This window comes from Mobula hypostoma, chromosome 23 (assembly GCF_963921235.1).
Source record: "Mobula hypostoma chromosome 23, sMobHyp1.1, whole genome shotgun sequence".
NCBI lineage: Eukaryota > Metazoa > Chordata > Chondrichthyes > Myliobatiformes > Myliobatidae > Mobula > Mobula hypostoma.
In genome coordinates this window covers 9,958,633-9,983,073 of record NC_086119.1, presented here as the reverse complement: position 1 = coordinate 9,983,073, position 24,441 = coordinate 9,958,633, and the positions used below count along the sequence as shown (strand labels likewise).

Here is a 24,441-nt window from a genome sequence, read left to right as displayed (position 1 = left end):
CTTAAAAAAGGTAGAACATTCTTCATTGGCATTCAGAAAGTTGGATATTTTCACATTTCTGAAAGCCTCTTTATACCATCAAAGGTTCATTTGTTATCAAAGCATACAATTCTGAAATTCTTCTTCTCCAGATAGCCACAAAACCAAGAAAGAAGAGAAAGGTAGCACGATCATGAACCCCCAAATCCCCTCTCCCCACGCAAAAAAATGAACAAGCACATCACGCCCCCCCCCCCAAATCCCTCTCCTCTGCACACAAAAAAACAAAAAAAAAACTATAAGACTGAAAAAAGTCCATATCCATTGTCCAAGTCCAGGTCCATATTCAAATATTCATATCCAAAACGCAGAAAACCTGGGTAACATTCTCCAGGCACAGGGGTGACCTCTCCCCTCTCTGGTAGCAGAGCGATCCCACCAGTGATCAAAACGCAGTCTCCCATCTCCGGTAGCAGAGCGATCCCACCAGCGATCAAAAGGCAGTCTCCCCTGTCCAGTAGCAGTGCGATCCGACCAGCGATCAAATGACCAAGCAGTAGCAAATTCATTGCTAAACCAAAGGAACTGCCTCTGTTGCCCCACCCATGACATTCGCTACTTCACAACAATGGACAGATTTTGAAGTTCAAAGTAAACTTATTAGCAAAAAACATATATTCTATCCTGAGATTCATTTTCTTGCAGACAATCACAGTAGAACAAAGAAATACAACATAATCAATGAAAAACTATACACCAACAAAGACTGGTAAATAACCAATGAGAAGAAGAAGGCCAACTGTGCAAATACTAACTAACTAACTAACTAACTAACTAAATCACCAAATCATATTGTTTCCTCACGGCCTGGTGGTTGGGGACCACTCTTAGCACGAAGAGAGACCAATCAGGATGCTCACTCTCCCTCTCAAAAAAATCTATTTCCGGGATATTGTATATAATTTCCGGGCTTCAGGGAGCCACTATCGATATGCGGGAGACTCCCGGAACTTCCGGGAGAGGTGGGATGTCTGCACTCCTCTCTCCATGGCGCTGAGGCTAAGAAAACTGTCCCAGCTGCAGTGCTCCGTGTTGCTAATATAATGAATAAGAAAGCTTATGGGGTGTTAGCTTTCATAAATTGAGGGATAGAGTGTAAGAGTCGCGAGGTAATGATGCAGCTCTATAAAACTCTGGTTAGGCCACACTTGGAGTACTGTGTCCAGTTCTGGTCGCCTCACTATAGGAAGGATGTGGAAGCATTGGAAAGGGTACAGAGGAGATTTACCAGGATGCTGCCTGGTTTAGAGAGTATGCATTATGATCAAAAATTAAGGGAGCTAGGGCTTTACTCTTTGGAGGGAAGGAGGATGAGAAGAGACATGATAGAAGTGTATAAGATAATAAGAGGAATAGATAGAGTGGATAGCCAGCGCCTCTTCCCCAGGGCACCACTGCTCAATACAAGAGGACATGGCTTTAAGGTAAGAGATGGGAAGTTCAAGGGGGATATTAGAGGAAGGTTTTATACTCAGAGAGTGGTTGGTGCGTGGAATGCACTGCCTGAGTCAGTGGTGGAGGCAGATACACTAGTGAAGTTTAAGAGACTACTAGACAGGTATATGGAGGAATTTAAGGTGGGGGGTTATATGGGAGGCAGGGTTGGAGGGTCGGCACAACATTGTGGGCCGAAGGGCCTGTAATGTGCTGTACTATTCTATGTTCTATAAGAGAGGTTTTGGGCCTAATCCAGGCTGCTCCAGGGTTGGGATCTGAGGACTCAGTTTTGGTTTGGAATGTTGTTCACTTCAATTGTTTGCATGACTTGTATTTTTTTTCCCTTCTTCTTGCGCATCGGGTGTTAGTCTTTTGTTCTTTTTTCTTTAATTGGGTTCTTTCAGGTTTCTTGCTTTGTGGCCGCCTGTAAGCAAATAAATCTCAAGGTTGTATAATTTATACACTCTTTGATAATAATAAATGTACTTTGAATACTTTGTACCTTGAAATTGGTGGCGTGGGACCTAAGGCTCCTGTACCTCCTTCCCCATGGCAGCAGCGAGAAGAGAGCATAGCCAAACCCAGTCATTATGACACAGAGCAAGAGATGTGAGAAAATCTAAAGGGGAAACAATGAACATGAACATTAATAGATGCCAGAAGATGTGCTGATGAGAAAGTAGGACGGTGCAGAATCAGAAAGAAGTAGGTTTATTATCACTAACACGTTGTGAAATTTGTTGTTTTGCGGCAACAGTACAATCCAATACATCAGATTACTCTGTACCAATAAGAAATATATAAAAAATAAATTAATAGTGCAAACGAAAGCAAAATAGTGAGGTAGTATTCAAGAATCTAATGGTGGAGGGAAAGACGCTGTTCCTCAAACGTTGTGTGTGCATCCTCGGGCTCCCGTACTTCCTCCCAGATGGTAATAATGAGAGGAGAGCATGTCCTCTCTAGCTAATTGGCAAATACAGTGAATTGGAAATCCCAGCTAATGTTGTGCCACTTAATTTGAAAAAGGTTAAGGAAGGCTTTAAAGAACTATAAGAAGCCCAGTATTCTGAGTTTGCTAAGTGTTCTATGTAAATGTCATCTCATAAAAGACAATCAACTGAGAACAGATAATGCAGGACGGACGTTGTGGTCACAGTAATTGAATTTAGCAGAAGGTTCCCCTCTAATTAGATAGGGTATGGGTAATAATAGAGAAAGAGCAATCTGTGTAGAACCATTGGGGTTTTCTTATTTTGTGTCTTACATTGAACAAATAGCACAACTTGACAGATCATCTTTAAATTATCTTAAATTATGGGTCTAGGGAATTTACAGAAATCCAAAGACCAACTAGATAAGGAAACTAATGATCAATTTCACGTCAAGAATTCGAACATATAGAGTGCCCCTCACCTTTGTTCCAATAAAACAGTGCTTGCAACTATTGTCAATTCAAAAGTACTGAATAAAAAAATTATCCCCTTCCTTCTCAGGCCCCATAGGTTCAGAAGCCAGTGTTAGAGGTAATTTCTTTCACTAAATTATTATATCAAAACAGCTGTATGTGCTGCATGTAACGATGGATATAGTTTTGACAACATTCTGGCTGCAATAATGAAGATGTATTCCAGCACCAACTGGATCTCTAGACATGCATATTTTGGTACAGCTATAACACCAACACTATGTCTGCAATGTACAAATTTGTCCTAGTTTCTGTTGTTCATGAGAAAGCAGGACATTTCAATCTGCACCGTTTCACCATCCTCACAATTCTCATGTGGGGTCTTGAAAAGTTAACTGCCGGTCTTTCCTCAGATATTGCCTGAGCTGCTGAGTTTTCCTGCATTTTCTGTTTTTATTTCAGATCTTTAGTATTATATCAGCATTTTAAAAATATTTGTACGGCCAATCCATCTTCTCACAAATCATCAGCAAAGTGACAGAAGGTGTCATTGGCAATGCTTGCAGTGGCTCCTACTCATTAACATCTACTTACTGACAATGAGAAATAAAAATAAAATATGCTAGAAATACTCAGCAGGTTGGGCAACATCACTGGAGAACAAAAGTCACCTGTTCAGATCAATCACCTTAAATTATTGATCTTATTGATGAAATGTTCATTCTTTTTCTTTCTCCACAGATACCACCTGACCTGTTAAGTAATTCCAGTATTTCCCATTTTTATTTCACCAGCAGCCTTTTTGCTCTTTAAAAATTGGTGTTCATTTCGGGTTTTACTAAGATTATTTGGCTCCAGACCTTGCTGACGTTGCAAAGCCAGCCCAAAAGTATTCATAACTTTGTGGAAAATGAAGTATTTCATGCCTGTATGCAGCAAGACTGAGACTACTTTGCAAAGTAATGGTTGTGAGATAGAAGTGTCAGGCAAAAAAAAATTCAAACAACTTAGATTCTACACAAAATGCTGGAGGAACTCAGCAAGTCAGGGAAAGGAATAAAGATTTGACATATCAGGCTGAGATCCTTCACAACCTGATGAAGGGTCTCAGTTTGAATTGTCAACTGTTTGTTCCTTTTCATAGATGATGCTGAGCCTGCTGAGTTCCCCTAGCATTTTGCATGTGTTATTCTGGATTTTTAGCTTCTGCAGACTCTTTTTGTTTACAATTTAGTTTCTAGGGAGGGATATAGATCATGTTCAACCAAGACAGGTTGAGATTAATTTGGCATCTTGGTCAGCACAGACATCATGGGTGGAAGAGCCTGTTTGTATGTTGTCTGTTTCTGTTAACTGCACTCCTGATCTTCATTGTCAGTAAAGGAAAGGAAAGGTACATTGCATCTGGAGTTTCTCCGGTTAACGGATGATTTCCCTCTCTGACGGACTGGGGAACCGCATACGAGGCAAGTTACAGCAGTGGTTTGCCATTGCCTTCTGCCAAAGAGATCACCAGTTCATAACCCAACATGGATGGAAAGCATGCAGGGGAGCTGGCTGGATTTGAACTTGGGACCTTTCATCCTGAAGTCTGGCACTGATGCCACTACGCCACCAGCCCTCTGTGAAATCATCCCATAGAAGTGACCAAATTCAGCAGTATTTGACCATATGCTGCTTCAAAGCAACACACACAAGATGCTAGAGTAACTCAGCAGGTCAGGCAGCATCCATGGAAATGAATAGATGGTCAACATTTCAGGCTGAGACTCTTCTTCAGGACTGAGAAGGAAGGGGGAAGGTGCCAGAATAAAAAAGTGGAGGGAGGGGAAGGAGGATAGCTGGAAGGTGATAGCTAAAGCCAAATAGGTGAGAAAGGTCAAGAGCTGGTGAAGAAGGAATCTGTTAGGAGAGGAGAGTGAACCATAGGAGAAAGGGGAGGAGGAGGGGACCCAGGGGGAAGTAATCAGCGGGTAAGAAGAAGTAAAAGGTCAGAGTAGGGAATTTGTTTACTAGAAGGAGAAATCGATATTCATGCCATCAGGTTGGAGGCTACCCAGATAGAATATAAGGTGTTGCTCCTCCACCCTGAGGGTGGCCTCATCTTGGCACAAGGGAAGGCCATGGACTGACACATAGGAACGGGAATACAAATCAGAATTAAAATGTGTGGTCACCAGTCAGTCCGGCTTGTGCTGGATGATGTAGAGATGCGTGAAGAAGTGGTCCATCAATTTGTGGTGGGTCTCACCATTGTAGAGGAGGGTGCATTGGGCTCCTATGCTGCTCAATATGTGGCATCAGTGAGCGTAACCAAAACTCAAGTCGGTAAGAATCAAGGAAAATATCTTCACTGGCTGGAATCATACCTAAGACAAAAATATATCCCAGTTGGACAGATGATGGACATGGAAGACTTAAAGGTAACATTGAAAATTAAGTCTTGCCCTCTTCAGGTGTTCAATACTAATTTCATGTATATTGTTTGATTGTGAGAAAATAAAATCACAGTGCTGTGATTTTTTTTCTTTCGTTATGTTTACACTTTACTTGCAGAAATAATTAGATTTGGGTAAGCAATTTGCTTGACAGGTGAGAATGACTCGAGGCAGAAAGTTAGCTGTTGAAATCTCTAAAAAGACCCAATGATATTTGCAAATCAGATCATTGAAGGAATGTAGAACAGGTTGGGCAGGTTTTTGATTGAGCAATGCATCATGCAAGACAAAGGTAGCAGAAAATCAAGTGTTCTAACATTATACAAAAAAAAATAGAATCTACTCTGGAATTGAGAATGCAGGAGGAGGAGTCTGTTGTACTATTTACTGTGCAACTTAGAGCGACTTTTACTTACTGCTGGCATAAAACAGCAAATGTCACCTCATGTGTAGGTGATACTAAGCCTGGTATCTGAATATACCACATTCAGAGTATTTTGCTCTGTTTTGATCAAGCTGTCTGGTATGGCGGTTGGGGGGGGGGGACTGTGGGTGCTACTGCACAGGATCGAAGTAAGCTGCAGAGAGTTGTAAACTAATTAGCTCCATTGTGGGCACTAGCCCCCACAGTATACAGGACACCTCCAAGGAGTGATGCCTCAAAAAGGTGGTATCCATCATTAAGGATCACCATCACCTAGGACATGCCTGAAGGCACTCAACAATCAGGAATAGCTTCTTTCCCTCTGCTATCTGATTTTTGAATGGACATTGAACCCATGAACACAACTTCACTACTTTTTTAATTTGCACTACTTATTTAATTCAACTGATATATATATATAAAATTCCATTTTTTTCTATTATCATGTATTGTATTGTTACTGGTGCACGTATGTTATCAAATTTCATGACATATGCCAATTAAATTAAACCTAATTCTGATTCTGGCGATCACAGATTTACAATGATGGGATCAGGACTTCAAAGTTCAAAAGTTTAAGTAAAATTTATCAGAGTACATACATGTCACTACATATAACCCTGAGATTCCTCTTCTGTAGGCATAGCTAGCAAATCTAGGGAACAGTAACTGTAAATTATCCGGAAATTTGAAGCATTTTCTGCTAGAATCCTGATACAACTCCACAAAATCGGTAAATAAAGATATGTTGAAAAGGCTTATGAAAGTATATCAGGTCTTGTTCCAACCATGTAGATGCCATGGCAAAGAAAGCTCACCAACGCCTTTATTTCCTCACAAGGTTAAAGAAATTTGTCATGTACGATTGACCCTTACCAATTTTTAATGACGTATCATAGAAAGCTTCCTATCTGGATGCCTAATTGCTCCTCATGTGTCTGCAAGAATCTACAAAAAGTTGTAGACACAACTGACCACATCACAGGAACTAGCTTCCCCTCCACGGAATCTTGTTTATATTTCTCACTGCCTTGGTAAAGATAGATACATAGATAGACAGACACTTTATTGATCCCAAAGGAAATTACAGTGTCACAGTGGCATTACAAGTGCACAGAACCATACCATAGAAACTACAGCACAGAAACAGGCCCTTTGGTCCTTCTTGGCTGTGCCGAACCATTTTCTGCCTAGTCCCACTGACCTGCACACGGACCATATCCCTCCATACACCTCCCATCCATGTATCTGTCCAATTTATTCTTAAATGTTAAAAAAGAACCCGCATTTACCACCTCGTCTGGCAGCTCATTCCATACTCCCACCACTCTCTGTGTGAAGAAGCCCCCCCAATGTTCCCTTTAAACTTTTCCCCCCTCACCCTAAAACCCATGTCCTCTGGTTTTTTTCTCCCCTTGCCTCAGTGGAAAAAGCCTTCTTGCATTCACCCTATCTATACCCATCATAATTTTATATACCTCTATCAAATCTCCCCTCATTCTTCTACGCTCCAGGGAATAAAGTCCTAACCTATTCAACTTTTCTCTGTAACTGAGTTTCTCAAGTCCCGGCAACATCCTTGTAAACCTTCTCTGCACTCTTTCAACCTTATTTATATCCTTCCTGTAATTTGGTGACCAAAACTGAACACAATACTCCAGATTCGGCCTCACCAATGCCTTATACAACCTCATCATAACATTCCAGCTCTTATACTCAATACTTCGATTAATAAAGGCCAATGTACCAAAAGCTCTCTTTACGACCCTATCTACCTGTGACAACACTTTTAGGGAATTTTGTATCTGTATTCCCAGATCCCTCTGTTCCACTGCACTCCTCAGTGCCTTACCATTAACCCTGTATGTTCTACGTTGGTTTGTCCTTCCAACGTGCAATACTTCACACTTGTCAGTATTAAACTCCATCTGCCATTTTTCAGCCCATTTTTCCAGCTGATCCAAGTCCCTCTGCAGGCTCTGAAAACCTTCCTCACTGTCTACTACACCTCCAATCTTTGTATCATCAGCAAACTTGCTGATCCAATTTACCACATTATCATCCAGATCATTGATATAGATGACAAATAACAATGGACCCAGCACTGATCCCTATGGCACACCACTAGTCACAGGCCCCCACACAGAGAAGCAATTCTCTACCACCACTCTCTGGCTTCTTCCATCGAGCTAATGTCTACTCCAATTTACCACCTCTCCGTGTATACCTAGCGACTGAATTTTCCTAACTAACCTCCCATGCGGGACCTTGTCAAAGGCCTTACTGAAGTCCATGTAGACAATATCCACTACCTTCCCTTCATCCACTTTCCTGGTAACCTCCTCGAAAAACTCCAACAGATTGGTCAAACATGACCTACCACGCACAAAGCCATGTTGACTCTCCCTAATAAGCCCCTGTCTATCCAAATGCTTGTAGATTCTGTCTCTTAGTACTCCCTCCAATAACTTATCTACTACTGACGTTAAACTCACCGGCCTATAATTTCCCGGATTACTTTTCGATCCTTTTTTTTTCTATACAAATATTAGAAGTGGAAGGAATAAAAAAAATAAAAATAAAAAATAAGTTACCACAAACAGTCTAACAGGATGGGGTCACTTCCCTGGCTATAGGTTGACTCATTATAGAGCTTAATGGCCGACGGTAAGAATGACTTCACATAGCGCTCTTTGGAGCAGCGCAGTTGTCTTAGTCTATTACTAAAGGTGCTCCTCTGTTCAGCCAAGGTGAAATGAAGTGGGTGAGAAGCATTGTCCAGAATTGCCAGGATTTTCCAGAGGGTCCTTTCTTCTACCACAGGCTTCAGTGTGTCCAGTTTGACTCCTATAACAGTGCCAGACTTTCTAATCAGTTTATTGAGCCTGTTGACATCACCCGTGTTGATGCCATTGCCCCAGCACACCACCGCATAGAAGATTGTACTGGCAACAACAAACAGGTAGAAAATGTGAAGGAGAGGCCTGTGTACTCCAAAGAACCTCAGTCTCCTCAATAAGCAGAGGCGACGCTGGCCCTATTAGTACACAGCCTCTGTGTTGGTGCCCCACTCAGTCTGTCATCCAGGTGCGTCTCCAGGTACATGTAGGTCCTCACCACATTCACATCCTCATCATCAATAGTAACAGGGAGCAATACAGGCCTAGTCTTCCTAAATTCCATCATTATCTCCTTTGTCTTACTGATGTTAAGCTGCAGATGACTCAACTTGCACCATTTGACAAAATCCTCCACCAGTGTCCTGTACTCATCTCCCATCCTCCTTTTATACACCCGACTATTGCTGAGTCATCAGAGAATTTCTGCAGATGACGTGACTCAGCGTACAATCTGAAGTCCGAGATATACAGGGTAAACAGGAAAGGAGCCAATAAAGCAGCCAGCACAAAGACCCCACCCACTCCAGATATTTTCTCTTCCATTGAGCTAAAGGTACAAAAGCACATATTACTGAACTCACGGACAGCTTCTACCCTGCTGTTACAGACTATTAAGTGGTTTGTTAGTATGAAAGTTAGACTCTTGACCTCACAATCTAGCTTGTTACGAATATGCACCTCACTGCCTACCTGCACTGCACTGTCTCTGTAGCTGTTACACTTTAATCTGCATTATTTATTTACTGATTTAGAGAAACAGCGCAGAACTGGCCCAATGAGCAACAACACCTGGCAACTCACCTATTTAACCAGGAGTACCCAACCTGGGGTCCATAGACCCCTTGCTTAATGGTGTTGGTCCATGGCATAATAAAAGTTGGGAACGTTGAATTTAACCCGAGCCTAATCACAGGACCATTTACGATTAACCTACTAACCAGTATGTCTCTGGACTGTGGAGGAAACCAGAGAAAACCCATGCAGTCACGGGGAAGACATACAAACTCTTTACAGATGGCTCCAGAATTGAACTCCTGTGTAGTGGCATTGCATTACACTAGCCTGGCACCCCAAACCGCTGTTCTTGTTTGGCTTTGCTCGATCTCAGTGCACTGTGCAATGATTTGATCGGTACTAACAGTATACAAGATGAGCTTTTCACTGCCTCTTGGTACTTGTGACCATAACGGACCGACTCCAAGTGAGAGGATACTTTTGAGGACTATACAGCAAAAGTCCATACAAAGCAGTTGGAACTATGAGCCCTAAATTGATGTCAACCTGTTTATGCCCCGAATTCAGTCTACTTGTGAGCTTCCAAAATGCATAACACTAAGTACCCAGTTCCATGTCCAGTACAGCGAGCGTGCCGCACTGCCGCAGGTGCTTCTTTCCATTGGGATTGATCAAACCAGGCTCCTTCAGGTGGCAAGTACAACATCCGAACGGGTTATTTAAAGGAGCGAGAGCGTTTATCGTAGTTCATTGTTTCTTATTTATCATAGTGTAATCAGCAGGAAACCAACGGGAGAGGTGCCAGCTTGCTGTTAGTCGGATAGCACGGAGCGTTCACCGGCCGGCGTCATGACCGCTCTCCCGGAGCGCCGTCGCCCGAGACCCGAACGTCATCACGCAGCCCACGGGCGAGGGCGGCGCACATGCGCAGGGAAGAGAATGAAGCCACGCCGCTTTGGTAGTAATGGCAGTGCGCTTGCGCTTTAAGCGGTACCGGCGTCGTTGACGTCGTGGGGCCGGAGAGCGAGAGCGCGCGAATTGCGGAGGTACTTTTGGCGCCACGCTGTAAAGTGCTAGCGGCTGCTGGAATATTAAATCTGCTTCAAAGTCGGGGGAATGGCGATCAGATTGTCCGAGGGGGCCATTGCGGTACGTATGCACCTTCCTAAACTAACCTCACGGAAGCGTGCCTCCGTTGCCTCTTGTATAACCTGTCAGCATCAGCGTGCGTAGTTGCTTTTTCAGTAGTTCGTGTTTTACTGCCGTTCTTTAAGGGTAGTGTGGGGGTAAAAAGAGAGAAGTGAAATGTAAAGCAGCCTTTAGAATGGACATTGGAGTGATATTCCCTGCATGTTGTTGTAAGGAATGGAAAGGTATCACACCTACGCACACTGGGCCCCAGACTCAACTCACGGAAATAAAACGCAATGGAAGCCTGGAGTTGCCGTGCTTCTTCACACAGAATAAATAGAACATGAACAACAGTTTCTGTTAAGAGAGAAACTTTTCAGGTTAATGTTCTGTTTAGAAAGGAGAATTTGCATAACGCCTACTCCTCCCCCCCCAGAAAATGTTTATTTCTGTAGTGTCTTTTATCTAATTGGGAGTGCTTTGTGGTAAAGATTCCACTCCTGAAGTATATTAACTTCTGCGCTGTGGGAAACCAGTTGGCGACCTGTTTGCATGGCAAGATCCCATAAACTGCAGTGAGAACATTAACAACCTGCAAGGTTGATCTGTACAGGTCCTGAAGAATGGTTGACTGTTTACTCTTTTCCATAGATGCCTGACTTACTGAGTTCCTCCAGCATTTTGTGTGTGTTGCTTGGATTTACAGCATCTGCAGATTATCTCTTGTTTGTGATTTGGTCTCTATTGCGTGAGTAGATTTTGACCTGTAGAGCTCTGGTAGCACTTGTTAATGCGAATAAAGAGGAGAATATGAGGCAAGTCTACCTCCTTTGTCCTGTGTGCAGGTAATTGTGTCCTTCTGTAGTGAAAGGTTATTGGAGCTCTTCCTGATAAGTATGGTTTGGCTAAGCTGGGTTAATTAATGGACCCAGACTAGATTTGATTTGATTGGCAAGATCTTGGATAGAATTAGTGATCTGCTTTGATCAGAAGACGGCAAAACATCTTCCTCTTGACCCTTGTACTAGCAGCAGAGAATGATAATTCCCTTCTAAAGTTTCTGAAGTGCCACCAGTTAGAGCATAGTTCTATGTTTCCATTTCTTGCAGCCAAATACATCCCAACTGGCAAGCTGTAATTTTCAAGTTCAAGTTTATTGCCATTCAGCCATACACATGTATACTACCAAATGAAACAATTTTCCTCTGTACAAGGTGCACAACACAGTATATTTGCCTGGTAAGGTGTGCGGTGTGCTCAGATGCAGTAGGGTCAACCAAAGGTGGTGGTGTCTATTTTTTAAACTTATTTTTTTACAATCACAAGATTCTGCTGGACATTAAGAACTTGAAGCACTGCAGATCTACCCCATCAGCGAAATTGTTCATTGGTGGAGAAACTGAAGGAGCTGGACTTTGTGCACTGCGACAGAGAGGCATGATTATGTAAAGGAGGTGTGCAGTCTTGACAACGAATGATCGTCCTAGTTGCTTTTCTTGTGATTGCAAAGCCCTGTTGGACTTTGGTGTGGGATGCTGCAAGTCTAATTCATTGGTTTATTGGAGAATGACAGGGGAGCTCAATGGCTCCAGTCTTAGCAAGGATTAAGCATTAAGTAGCCTGTTTGCAGCCGCCGCTGAGGGGGGAGTGTTGGTGTTGTAGTTGGGTACTCCACTGGAGTGCCGGAGGTGGTCTGTGGCATGCTCCCAGTGTTCACTTGGGGGGGGGGCGGGGTGGAGGTGTCAAAGTGACTGTTGAACTGATGGGAGGGATCACTGAAATGTTAAGGGCCTTGCATGCCTTGTTGGAATGCACTGACATTGTCAGTTCATCCAGGGTTAATAGTATTAGCAGATTCTCCATTTAAAACCTCCAAAGTACAAGAGGTTATGCAATGCTTTTCTGCCTGGCTTTTTGATTGTGGGGCTGTAGGGTAAAGTGAACAATGGAACTTGTGTGTGACTACTCACCTATCAATAGTGTTATGAAACTCCAGAAGAGCCCTTGCCATTTCTATGTATAAGGTAAGGGCAGAATTGCACACAGCTCACGTAGCACATAGGTGCTGAAGCTTGACACTGCAGAAGGCTTACCTGAAAGTATACACAATGCATATAGTTTAGAGATAGTTGGGTGGGGGGGGGGAGGGAAAGAGTGAGTAGGAAATAGTATAGGACTAATGAAAACTTTGTATCACAGAGAATTCATTCTAGGCTGAGCAAGCTGATGCCAGCTTGCAATATAAAGAAAGTTTTTCTTTCCCCTGGAGGTAAACCAGGACTTTTGAGACCTTTCTATCTGCAGCGGTTTGGACCTGATTTGGAGTTTTCTGATGTCTCTGCAGTTAAATCACTGCCCAGACAACTGGCCTGGTGGTGTTGGGACCAATGGGAGCTGCTGGACAGTAGAGATGATAGTCGACTGTCTTCAGTGATAAAGATCTTTCCGCTCAGTAGAGCACCCAGGTCGAAGCAACCTTTGTTGCCCCCGACCAGAATGATGTATGACTACTGTCAACAGATACTGAAGTGGGGTAAGCCACACCAGCAAAAACGATTCACACGCACTGCATCTTGGTGACATTACCTGAAGTTGCAACACATTGCAGAATGCTTTTGGCACTGCACTAACTGATGGCTGCAATCTTCAAAGCCATGTTTAGTGATTGAAGTATGCAGTATAAAACTGCATCACGGTTAGTATCTTTGTTTCAGCTTGCCCAAACATACATGAGACCATACTTGCCATTGACTGTGGTACAAGGCTTGATCTACTCTAGTGGCAGATTTCCGCTGTGAAGGAGCAGGGGTCTTTTTGGGGGAAAATCCAAGATCATTTGAATTGTCTTGATCTTTGATTACAAAACTTTGTGCTCCAAAACCTGGTGTGCAATGTTTTCTGTGCAACTTGCAGTTTCCCTGAGCTACAGCTGCTTCTCTGCAGCTTCTTGACTGGACTGGTTGGTTGCTGAAGGTTCATACAATATCTCAAATGGTGTGACAGTGAATGCAGGATTACTGTCATTTCTAATTTTCTAGATGTCCTATTATATCTTTTATGATTCCAGCATATCCTCAATAACACACATGAGACAGGCGAAAGCAGGTGCTGCAAATCCAGAATGCTGGAGGAACTCAGCAGTTCAGGTAGTACCTATGTTTCAGGCTGAGACCCTCCTTCAGGACTGGAAACGAAGGGGGAAGACACCAGAATAAAAAGGTGGGAGGGGGTGGGGAGCAGGATAGCTAGAAGGTGATAGAAGCCAAGTCAGTAGAAAAGGTAAAGCCTGGACAGGAAGGAATCTGATAGGAGATAGAAACATAGAAAATAGGTGCAGGAGTAGCCCATTTGGCCCCTCGAACCTGCACCGCCATTCAGTATGATCATGGCTGATCATCCAACTCAGAACCCTGAACCTGCCTTCTCTCCATACCTCCTGATCCCTTTGGCCACAAGGGCCATATCTAACTCCCTCTTAAATATAGCCAATGAACTGGCCTCAACTGTTTCCTGTGGCAGAGAATTCCACAGATTCACCACTCTCTGTGTGAAGAAGTTTTTCCTCATCTCGGTCCTAAAAGGCTTCCTCTGTATCCTCAAACTGTGACCCCTCGTTCTGGACTTCCCCAACATCGGGGAAAGATGAGAGTGGATAATAGGAGAAAGGGAAGGAGTAGTAGAGCTAGGAGAAGTGATAGACAGGTTAGAAAGGTAAAAGGCTAGAGTGGGGAATAGAAGAAGGGGGGGGAGAAAATTTTGATTTTAGCGGAAGGAGGAATTGATATTCATGCCATCAGGTTGGAGGCTACCCAGATGGAATGTAAGGTGTTGCTCCTCATATTGAACCTTTCACTATAATTCAGGTCCTCATTCAGCCTGGTCTATAGTTTTCTTGCGTTATGTCTCCTAGCTTGTGATTTTCCAAACCCCTGGGACTTTTTCAGAACCTGTGAAATTTTGCAAAGTTTTAACTAAAGGTTTCCCCTTCATACCTATTCATAATTGAAGGTGTGTGGGATGATATTCTTGGATCTAAAATTTCCTGGATGTACTGAACTTATAGGACCTTGTTTCCTTAATTTTCGCTGAACACTGGATCCCTCCTATGATCGAGCTAAATTTGATATTGAGTAGTTGACCAGAAAATTCCTCAGAGGAAGATTTGAGTGGTCTAAGGGAGCAAGAAGGGTAAACTTGGGAGTAAATTCCAAAGTCTAGATCAGGGGTTGGCAACCTTTTTGCCTCTGTGGGCCAGATCGCGTATTAATGAGCGGACGGTGGGCCAGATAAATGCCATAAAAAAAACTTGAAATATGGGAATTATCCATTTAAATCCATCTTGTTATGTTTTGCCTCAAATTAATGAATAACACATGCTAGAAAATCATTTGTGCTTAAGGTTGCCTACCCCGGTCTAGATACTAGTCATCTACCTACATACAGGTAAGCTATTGATAAGATTGAAAGAGTGCAGGGAAAATTTACAAAGATGTTGCTAGGACTTGAAGAACTGAATTATGTGGGGTGATTCGATAAGTTCGTGGCCTAAGGTAGAAGGAGATGAGTTATTAACTTCAAACTTTCTGCATAATCGCTCAGAGTTGAACTGCATGTGCATGTAATGAGAGCTGTAGAACACATCTCCTCCTACCTAGGCCACGAACTTATCAATCACCCGTCTGTGGACACTTTCTGGAGGTCCAAGATCTGTATGCTCCACGACAGTTGGACTAAGTGTGGAAATGTAGGAGGGGACTATATTGAAAAATAAATGTGCTAGATTTTCTAAAATTGACTCTTCTACCTTAGGCCACAAACTTATCAATCACCCCTTGTACACTGGAAGGTTGAATAGATCAGTACTTTTTTCCCTCTAGCATAAGAGGAGAAGGGGTGATTTGCTAGAAGGGTCAAAATTATGAGAGGTAGAGATAAGGTAGATGCAAGCAGGCTTTTCCCATGAGGTTGGATTAGATGAAAACTAAAGGTCATAGATTAAGGGTGAAAGATGAAATGTGTAAAGGGAATATGGGGAAACTACTTCACTCAGTGACGCGAGAGTGGAACAAACTGTTGGTGCAAGTGGTGGATGCAGGTTTGATTGCAACATTTGGGTAAGTATAGTGGAGCTGGAAAGTTTGTGAACCCTTTAGAATTTTCTCTATTTCTGCATAAATATGACCAAAAATGTGATCAGATCTCCACGCAAGTTCTAAAACTAGGTAGAGAACCAAATTAAATAAATAAAACAGAAACATTATACCCTTTATTTATTGAGAAAAATGATAACATGTATTTGTTGCGGTAAGTATGTGAACCTTTGCTTTCAGTAACTGATGTGACCACCTTGTACAGCAATAACTTCAACCAGATGTTTTCAGTTAATTGATCAATCCTGCACATCGGCTTGGAGGAATTTAGGCCATTCCTCTGTAACAAAACTGCTTCAACTCTGGGATGTTGGTGGGCTTCCTTGCATGTCTGCTTGCTTCAGGTCCTTCCACAACATTTCTGTAGGATTAAGGTCAGGACTTTGACATAACCATTCCAAAATGTGATTTTTTTTTTCTGCTTCTATCATTCTTGATAGACCTGCTTGTGTGTTTATGGTCATTGTCTTGCTGTATGACCCACTTTCTCTTGAACTTCATGTCCTGGATGGATACCCTGATTTTCCTGTAGAATTTGCTGGTACAGTTTAGAATTCATAGCTCCATCAATGATGGCAAGTTGTCCTGGTCCTGAGGCAGCAAAGCAGGCTCTAACCGTGCCACTGCCACTGCCATATTTCACAGATGGCTTGAGGTTCTTGTGCTGGAATGCATTGGTTGCTTTCGAAAAACATAACACTTCTCCTTTAAGTCAAAAAGTTCTATTTTGGACTCATCCGTCCACAGAACATTCTTCCAATGGCCTTCCGTTTATCCGTGTGTTCTTTAACAAAGTTTAGACAGGCAGCAATGCTCTTCTTGGAGAGTAGTGGCTTTCTCCTTGCAATCCTGCCACGCACACCATTGTTGTTCAAGGTTTGCCTGATGGTAGACTCATGAACACTGACATTAGCCAATGCAAGAGAGGCCTGTAGCTCCTTAGATGTTACCCTGGGGTTCTTTGTGACTTTCTGGAATATTACCCGCCTTGCTCATGTAGTGATTTTTGTCAGTTGACCGCTCCTGGGGAGAGTAACAATGGTGTTGAATTTCCTCCATTTGTACACCATCTGTGGATTGGTGGAGCCCAATCTCTTTAGGATTAGTTATGTATCCTTTTCCATCACGGCAAGCATCAACAATTTTCTTTGATCGAGGCATGGCACACTTCCAAAAATCTGTGTGGTGATGATCAGACTTTGATAGTGAAGACCCAGATTTATGTTCTTTAAGTAGGGCAGAGATCCTATACTCACACCTGATTGTCATTCCATTGATTGAAACACCTGACTCTAATTTCCTCTTTAAATGAACTGACATTCCTAGAGGTTCACATACTTTTTCCAACAAATACATGTAATATTGGATTATTTTTTTCAACAGATAAGCGAACGTGTAATGTTTTCTGTGTTATTTAATTGGGTTCTCTATCTAGTTTTAGGACTTGTGTAAAGATCTGATCGCATTTTAGGTCATATTTATTGCAGAAATAGAGAAAATTCTAAAGGGTTCACAAACTTTCTAGCTCCATTGTACATGGGAGGGATATGGAAGGCTATGGTCTGGGTTTGGGTCAGTGGGACTAGAGTTTGGCTCAAGCTAAATGGGCTGAAAGGCCTGTTTCTGATCTATAATACTCTATAACTAGGCAACTAAAGGGACATAGTTCTGTGTTTTTATTAAATGGGCATTATGCTTATGGTGCCAACACTTGATTTGAAAAAACAAATTTGTCTTTTGAAGATGCTCAGTGGAATATTCAATATTTAAGTGAGATGCTATGCAATAAAAAGAATTCTCTGATCAAAATGTCTTGTTACTTTTGTTTAGACATTGTAGATAGAAGTACACTGATTTATGAAACATTTGATGTATGCCTAGGGAGCAGTTATTTGCTCTGTAGTACGTCAGTTGTAAAAAAAAATATGTACATGCCTGACATTTCAGTAGAAAAATAACAATAATGCAATAGGGAATACAACTGTAAAGAAAACTATACATGTAATTTTGAATTTTAATTCAAATATTCTGACACATTCTACTGCGGGGAAAATGTTTTTACCGCATTTCTTGCTACCTATTAATGGGGAAGATTCACATTGGATGTGGTTGTCCCTCGTCTCTGGGAAGGCTGGCATTTATTCTTCATCCGTAATTGCTCCTAAATTGACAAAGCATTGGTGGGTCTAGTGCTATAAACAGCAGACCAGGAAAGGTTGGAAAATTTCCTTAATGGAAACAAATAAAAATGTTGGAAATACATTGCAGATCAAGAGGCCTATGTGGAGAAACACAGTTAATGTTACAATGGCACCCTTCATCAGAATTAGTAAAGCTGGTTATAACGTTTAAGTACTATGTCAATATCTAAGGTGCTGTTCTCTGAAACAGAGTTGAGCTTTATTCACATAGCATAGAAGACCGAAGTCAAGAGTGGGAATGTGATGGAGAAGAGAATTAAAATGCAAGCCCAGGATCTCCTTTTGTGGTCTAGATGGTGATCTGCAGAATGATCACCAAATCTACATTTGGCTTCTGGTGTAGAGGAGACATAATTGTGAGACTTTCAGTCTGTTCTGGGAGTCTGTTGTTGGGCATGTCACTCAATATCACCAACTGAGTGTCTCAGTACTGGGGTTGTCAAGTTGGGTGTTGATGTAGGACATCTTATGGAATTTGGCAAACTTTTGCAGAATTGGTATTGATGCAATTTTTACATTACCTTGAGACGTATGTTGTAGCTGGCCCTCTCTATTACAAGCCTGTTCATGACTAGAGATTCCAGGCAAATGAAGGAAACTGTTCACAAAGCCCTTTGGAATTGCAATGTTCCCATTAACTCCTGGGCATTTCTGGTTCTTAACTGCTCAAAGTAGAGAGGGAGTATTTCTAATGATATGGAGGCAATGTATCAGTAGCATAGAGTCTCTGCATAAAGAGATAGACCACATCATAATTACCCACTCACTCCCCCCATCTGCAAAGGAGTACGCAGTTTTCATGTTGGCCACAAGCATCCCCTCACTTCTAATCAACAAGCTCCAAAACTTTGGCTCTGTGCTTCTCTCTGCAACTGGATCCTTGAATTCCTCACTGAGAGACCACAATCTGTGCAGATTAGAAATAACCTCTCCATGCTGACAATCATCATTGGCGTACCTGAAGGATGCATGCTTGGCCCACTATACTCATGACTGCTACACCCATGACTGTATGGCTAGGCACAACTCAAATGGCATATGTAGATTTGCTAATGACACAACTATTCTGTTTCAGATGATGATGAGGAGGCATACAGAAGCAAGATAGATCAGCTGGTTGAGTGTTGCACCAATAACCTTGCACTCAGAGTCAGTGAGACCATGGAATTGATTGTTTACTTCAGGAAGGGGAAGTTGAGAGAACCCACACCAGGCCTCATCAAGGGATCAGAAGTGGGAACAGTGAGCAGTTTCAAGTTACTGGGTGTCAACTTCTCAAGATCGATCCTGGACCCAACATATTGATGAAACTACAGAAAACGCAGGGCAGCAGCTATATTTCATTTTGTGTGTGAGGCAACTTGGTATGTCACCAAAGACTCAAATTTCTAGAGGTACACCGTAGCATTACCATCCGATATGGAATGGCCACTGCACAGGATTGAGGAAAAAGCTGGAGAAAGTGTGGTCTTGACCCACTCCAACGTGGGCACTAGCCTCCACAACATCAAGGGCACTTTCAAAAGGTGATGCCTCAAAAACGTGGCATCCATTTTTAAGGACCCCCATCACCAGGACATGCTCTCTTCTCATTGGCACAGAAGACACACTCAACATTTCAGGAACAGCTTCTTCCCCTCCATCAGATTTCTAAATGGGCAATGAATCCATGCACACGATCTCACTACTTTTTTGGCTCTCTCTGCTCTTTTTGCACCACATCTGGTTGTATGAAAATGTGCTGAGAGAAAGGAGTTGGAGGTTCATGGGAACAGAAATGTGAACCAGAGAGTTGTGGAGAAAATGATCTTAGGCTACTGAAACACCAGGAGAAAATGTCTCAAGGTAGCAGAATCAGAATTGGGTTTGATATCACCAGCATATGTTGTGAAATTTGTTAACTTTGCAGCAGCGGTATAGGTTTCAATAGGTACAATGCAATACATGATAAATGTATTTTTAAAATCTGAATTACGGTAAGATATGTATATTAAATTAAGTAGTGCAAAAACAAATAAAAAGATTGAGGTAGTTTTCGCAGATTGAGTGTCCATTTAGAAATTGGATGGCAGAGGGAAAGAAGCTGTTCCTGAATCGCTGAGTGTGCATTCAGGCTTGCTTCATGGTAGCATTGAGAAGAGGGCATGTCTTGGGTTGTGGGGATCCTTAATAATGGACGCCACCTTCCTGAGACCCTCCTTGAAGATGTCTTTGATACTACGGAAGCTAGACCCATGATAGAGCTGACTAATTTTGCAAGTTTCTGCAACTTATTTTGATCTTGTGAGGTAGCCCCTTCTACTACCCCTGCCCCATACCAGATGGTGATGCAGCCACTCAAAATGCTCTCCATGGTACACCTGTAGAAATTTGAGTGTTTTAGGTGACAAACCAAATTTCCCCAAACTTCTAATGAAATATAGCTGCAATCTTACCGCCTTCATGGCTGCATCGATATGTTGCAACCAGGTTAGGTCCTCAGATATTGACACCCAGGAACTTGAAATTGCTCACTTCACTTCTGATCCCTCCTGAGGATTGGTTTGTGTTCCCTTTCTGAACTCCACAATCAGCTTGTTGGTCTCGCTAATGCTGAGTGCAAGGTTGTTGCTATAATGCCATTCAGCTAGCTGGTCTTTCTCCTATATGCCATCTCGTCACCATCTGAGATTCTGTCAACAATGGTTATATCATCAGCAAATCTATACATGGCATTTGAACTATGCCTAGTCTCACAGTCATTGGTGTAGAGTAGTGGGCTAAGCATACATCCCTGTGGTACGCCAGCGTTGATTGTCAACGTGGTGGAGATGTTATTTCCAATCCACGCAGATTGTAGACTTCGGGTTAAGAAGTGAAGGATCCAGTTACAGAGGGAGGTATAGAGGCCCAGGTTCTGTAGCTTTTCAATCAGATCTGTAGGAATGATGGTGTTAAACGCTGAGCTGTAGTCAATAAACGGCACCCTGGCATAGGTATTTGTATTGTCCAGGTGACCCAAGGCTGTGATGTCCGCCGTAGACCTATTGTGGCGATAGGTAAATTGCAGTGGCTCCAGGTCCTTGCTGAGGCAGGAACTGACTCTAGCCATAACCAATCTTTCAAAGCATTTCATCACTGTAGATGTGAGTGCTACTGGGCAATAGTTGTTCAGGCAGTTCACTGCTCTTTTTGGACACTGGTATAATTGTTGCCTTTTGAAGCAGGTGGGAACTTCTGACTGTAGCGATGAGAGATTGAAAATGTCTTTGAGTACATTATGGTGATGGTTAATGAGGCCGGATTAGTGGAAAGTAAAGATTATAATATTGTGTCTTTGATAACGGAGAGAGGAAAGTGGATGAGAAAGCCTAGCCATTGGACCAGGCGTGGGTAATATTTCAATCAACTTGGAAAGGTATTTAGTTTATGTATTTTTTTTTAAAAAAAGACTGGTTTCTCAGACTGTGGAAACTGCAATCATTAGAATAGATAGCCAGAAGAATGAGAATGAACGGATCATTAGAGGAAGCATGTGGTTAAATATAACTGTGAGAGACTGAGGTAGTAATGGGTATTGGATGCAGAACTATCCTCTGAGATGGTGGTAGAGACATTAATGAAGTAAACTGAGGAAAATTCAGGGATAGGTTATCCAAAAGTGAAACCAAGATTGAGCTTGGCAGAATTAGTGGTTGAAAAAGGCACATTTCTGCACCCTTGCTGTCAATTTCCTTGAAGGAAGTTGATGAGCTGGATTGGTTTTCAATAACAGTCCAGTACTTCCATTATTTCAATTCTAGATCAATTTATTTCCTTGAATTTCAATTTGTATCATGATTTGAACGTGTCTGTGGATCAATTGTCCAGGCTTTTGGATATTAATCCAATCCAGTAACGTAATCACAATATGACTATCTTTAAATGGAAAGGGTACAGTCACATTGACTTTGTTTTTTATCTGCAATCTGAATTCAAAATGTTTGTTGGGGAGCTGCTAAATAGAACAATCTTCTATCAGTATAAAGAAATGCTGCAACAGCTCTAGCAGTGAAGTGTAATGTTGTGGATGATCTTCTCTTGCACAATCTCTTTGAATTTAAGTACAGAGTACTTGAAGCTGGCTGATGGTGTAGTGGCATCCGCACCATTCTGTAAGGTGAGTGGACCCAGTTTTGAATCCAGCTGGCTTCTTGCAAGCTTTCCATCTGTGCTGGGTTGAATGTTGAGCTAACAACTTGGCCTCAAAAAAACAGATGCTAAAGCAGCAGCAAAGTTGCCCCGCCCTCTGCCAGTGCGCCGCAAGGTGTGAGAAGGAACAACAACAATACTTGGGTATCCAAATGTTCATCTTTGTAGCATATCGAAGGTCTTGGATTGGTTTTTCCACAAGTGTTCCTAATGCATTTCTCTTTAATAATAACTCTTTCACTTGTATTTTGCAGTCAATAGTTCAAGGGGGAACTCCTTCACAGCCACTTTTACAAGTAATTGTAAGTAACTTTTTTTACAGTTCATGACTGGTAGTTGGGTCCACTGATTAGCCTTTACAGAAGTTAAATATCTTGTACAATATGATTTCCACACTATGTATTTTTCCATAAAAATAATTCCCATAGCAGTAACTGTCACAGCAAATCTATTGCCCAATCCTTCCTTTGTTAACTTGATCCACCTTTGTTGCAAGGGACTTTTGTTCTTAATTTTTTTTTACAGTAAAATTTTTATTTAAGAAATAATATGAAAATACTTTTTGGCTCCTTGGAACCTTTCTGCAATAGGTAAGATAATAGGCTGATCTATGACATCAGTACCACTTTCCTGTATAGATTGCATATCCATTAATTCCTTTAATATCCAAAATCTATAGTTAACGTGTGGCGTGTGGCCAAGTGGTTAGAGCGTTGGACTAGCGATCTGAAGGTCATGGGTTCGAGCCTCGGCCAGGGCAATATATGTGGCTGAGCAAAGCACTTAACCACACAATCCTCCAGCCTACCCAGCTGAGAATGGGTACTGGCAAAAATGCTGGGATTAACCTCCCGATAGACTGGCGTCCCATCTGGAGGGGGGAGTCTCATACTCTCAGTCACTTCACACCACGGAAACCGGTGTAAGCGCCGGCCTGATGGGCCACAAGGCTCATGACAGACTTTAATCTTTAATAGTTAATATGTATTCACAACTGATCCTCCACTGCTCTTGGCTGGAGAATTCTTGTGATTCACTGTTCTTAAATGGTGAAAGTTTCTTCTCATTTCTGTCCTGAATTGTCTATCTCTGACCTCAACTAGGATAAACATCACGCCTGCAACTAAGCTAAAAAGTGCTATAAAAATTTTGCATGTTTCAATGAGATCACCTTCCCATTCTCGTATTAGACCATAAGGTATAGGAGCAGAATTAGGCTACTTAGCCCATCAAATCCATTCTGCCATTTCATCATGGCTGATCCCAGATCCCATTCAACCCCATACACCTGCCCTCTTACCATATTCCTCAATGCCGCTGGCCAAACAGGAATCTGTCAACTTCTGCTTTGAATATAACCACAGACTAGGCTTCCACCACAGTCCATGGCAGAGAATTCCACAGATTCATTGCTCTTTGGTTAAAAAAAATTCCACCTTCCTTATGTTCTAAAAGGTCGCCTCCACCAGAGAAAGCATCCTCTCCACATCCCCACATCCACGTTATCTAGTCCTTTCAGCATTCGGTAGGTGTCAATGAGATCCCCAAGCATTCTACTAAATTCCAGTGAGTGCAGGCCCAAAGCTGCCAAACACTCCCCGTGTGTTAATCCCTTCACTCCTGGAATTACCCTCGTGAAACTCATCTGGACTCTCTCCAATGACAGTATATGCTTTCTGAGATGAGGGGCCCAAAACTGTTGACAATACTCCCAAGTGCGGCCTGACTAGTGGCTTATAAAGTTTCAGCATTATCTCCTTGTTTTTATATTCTATTCCCCTTGAAACAAATGCCAACATTGCATTTGCTGCCTTTACCACAGACTCAGCCTGTGAATTAACCTTCTGGGAGTCTTGCACGAGGATTCCTAAGTCCCTTTTCACCTTTGATGTTTGAATTTTCTCCCTATTTAGATAATAGTCTATTATTGTTCCTTTTACCAAAATGCATTATCATACATTTCCCAACACTGTATTCCATCTGCCACTTTTTTGACCATTCTTCCAATTTGTCTCAGTCCTACTGCAATCGAGTTGCTTCCTCAGCAAGACCTACCCATCCACCTATCTTTGTATCATCTGCAAACTTTGGCACAAAGCCATCAATTTCACTATCTAAATCATTGCCAAACAGTGTGAAAAGTAGCGGTCCCAATACTGACCCCTGAGGAACACCACTAGTCACTGGCAGCCAACCAGAAAAGGCCCCCATTATTGTCACTCGCTTCCTCCTGCCTGTCAGCCGTACTTCTATCCATATCAGGATACTTCCTGTAACACCATTGGATTTTGCCTTGTTAAGCAGCCTCATGTGAGGCATCTTATCAAATGCCTTCTGAAAATCCAAGTAGATGACATCCACTGCCCCTCCTTTGTCTACCCTGCTTGTTACTTCCTTGAAGAATTCCC

At 42.2% G+C, this 24,441-nt stretch overlaps 1 protein-coding gene and 1 long non-coding RNA gene across 2 annotated transcripts in view; one reads left to right on the top strand and one right to left on the bottom strand.

Moving 5' to 3' along the window:
- Positions 1-306: 306 nt before the first annotated feature.
- LOC134336805 (uncharacterized) lies at positions 307-10,234 on the bottom strand. The gene is made up of 3 exons (XR_010015890.1): positions 9,987-10,234; positions 1,979-2,095; positions 307-1,900 (listed from the first exon to the last, which is right to left on the bottom strand). It is a non-coding gene; the product is annotated as an uncharacterized LOC134336805 (long non-coding RNA).
- A 135-nt stretch (positions 10,235-10,369) lies between these two features.
- Positions 10,370-24,441, top strand: part of rpa1 (replication protein A1) — a 97,835-nt gene continuing 83,763 nt past the window's right edge. Inside the window, exons 1-2 of the mRNA XM_063030988.1 lie at positions 10,370-10,530; positions 22,288-22,335. Of these exons, the coding sequence (XP_062887058.1) occupies positions 10,498-10,530; positions 22,288-22,335 (81 nt within the window). The 5' untranslated portion in view covers positions 10,370-10,497. The remainder of the gene's footprint in view (positions 10,531-22,287; positions 22,336-24,441) is intronic.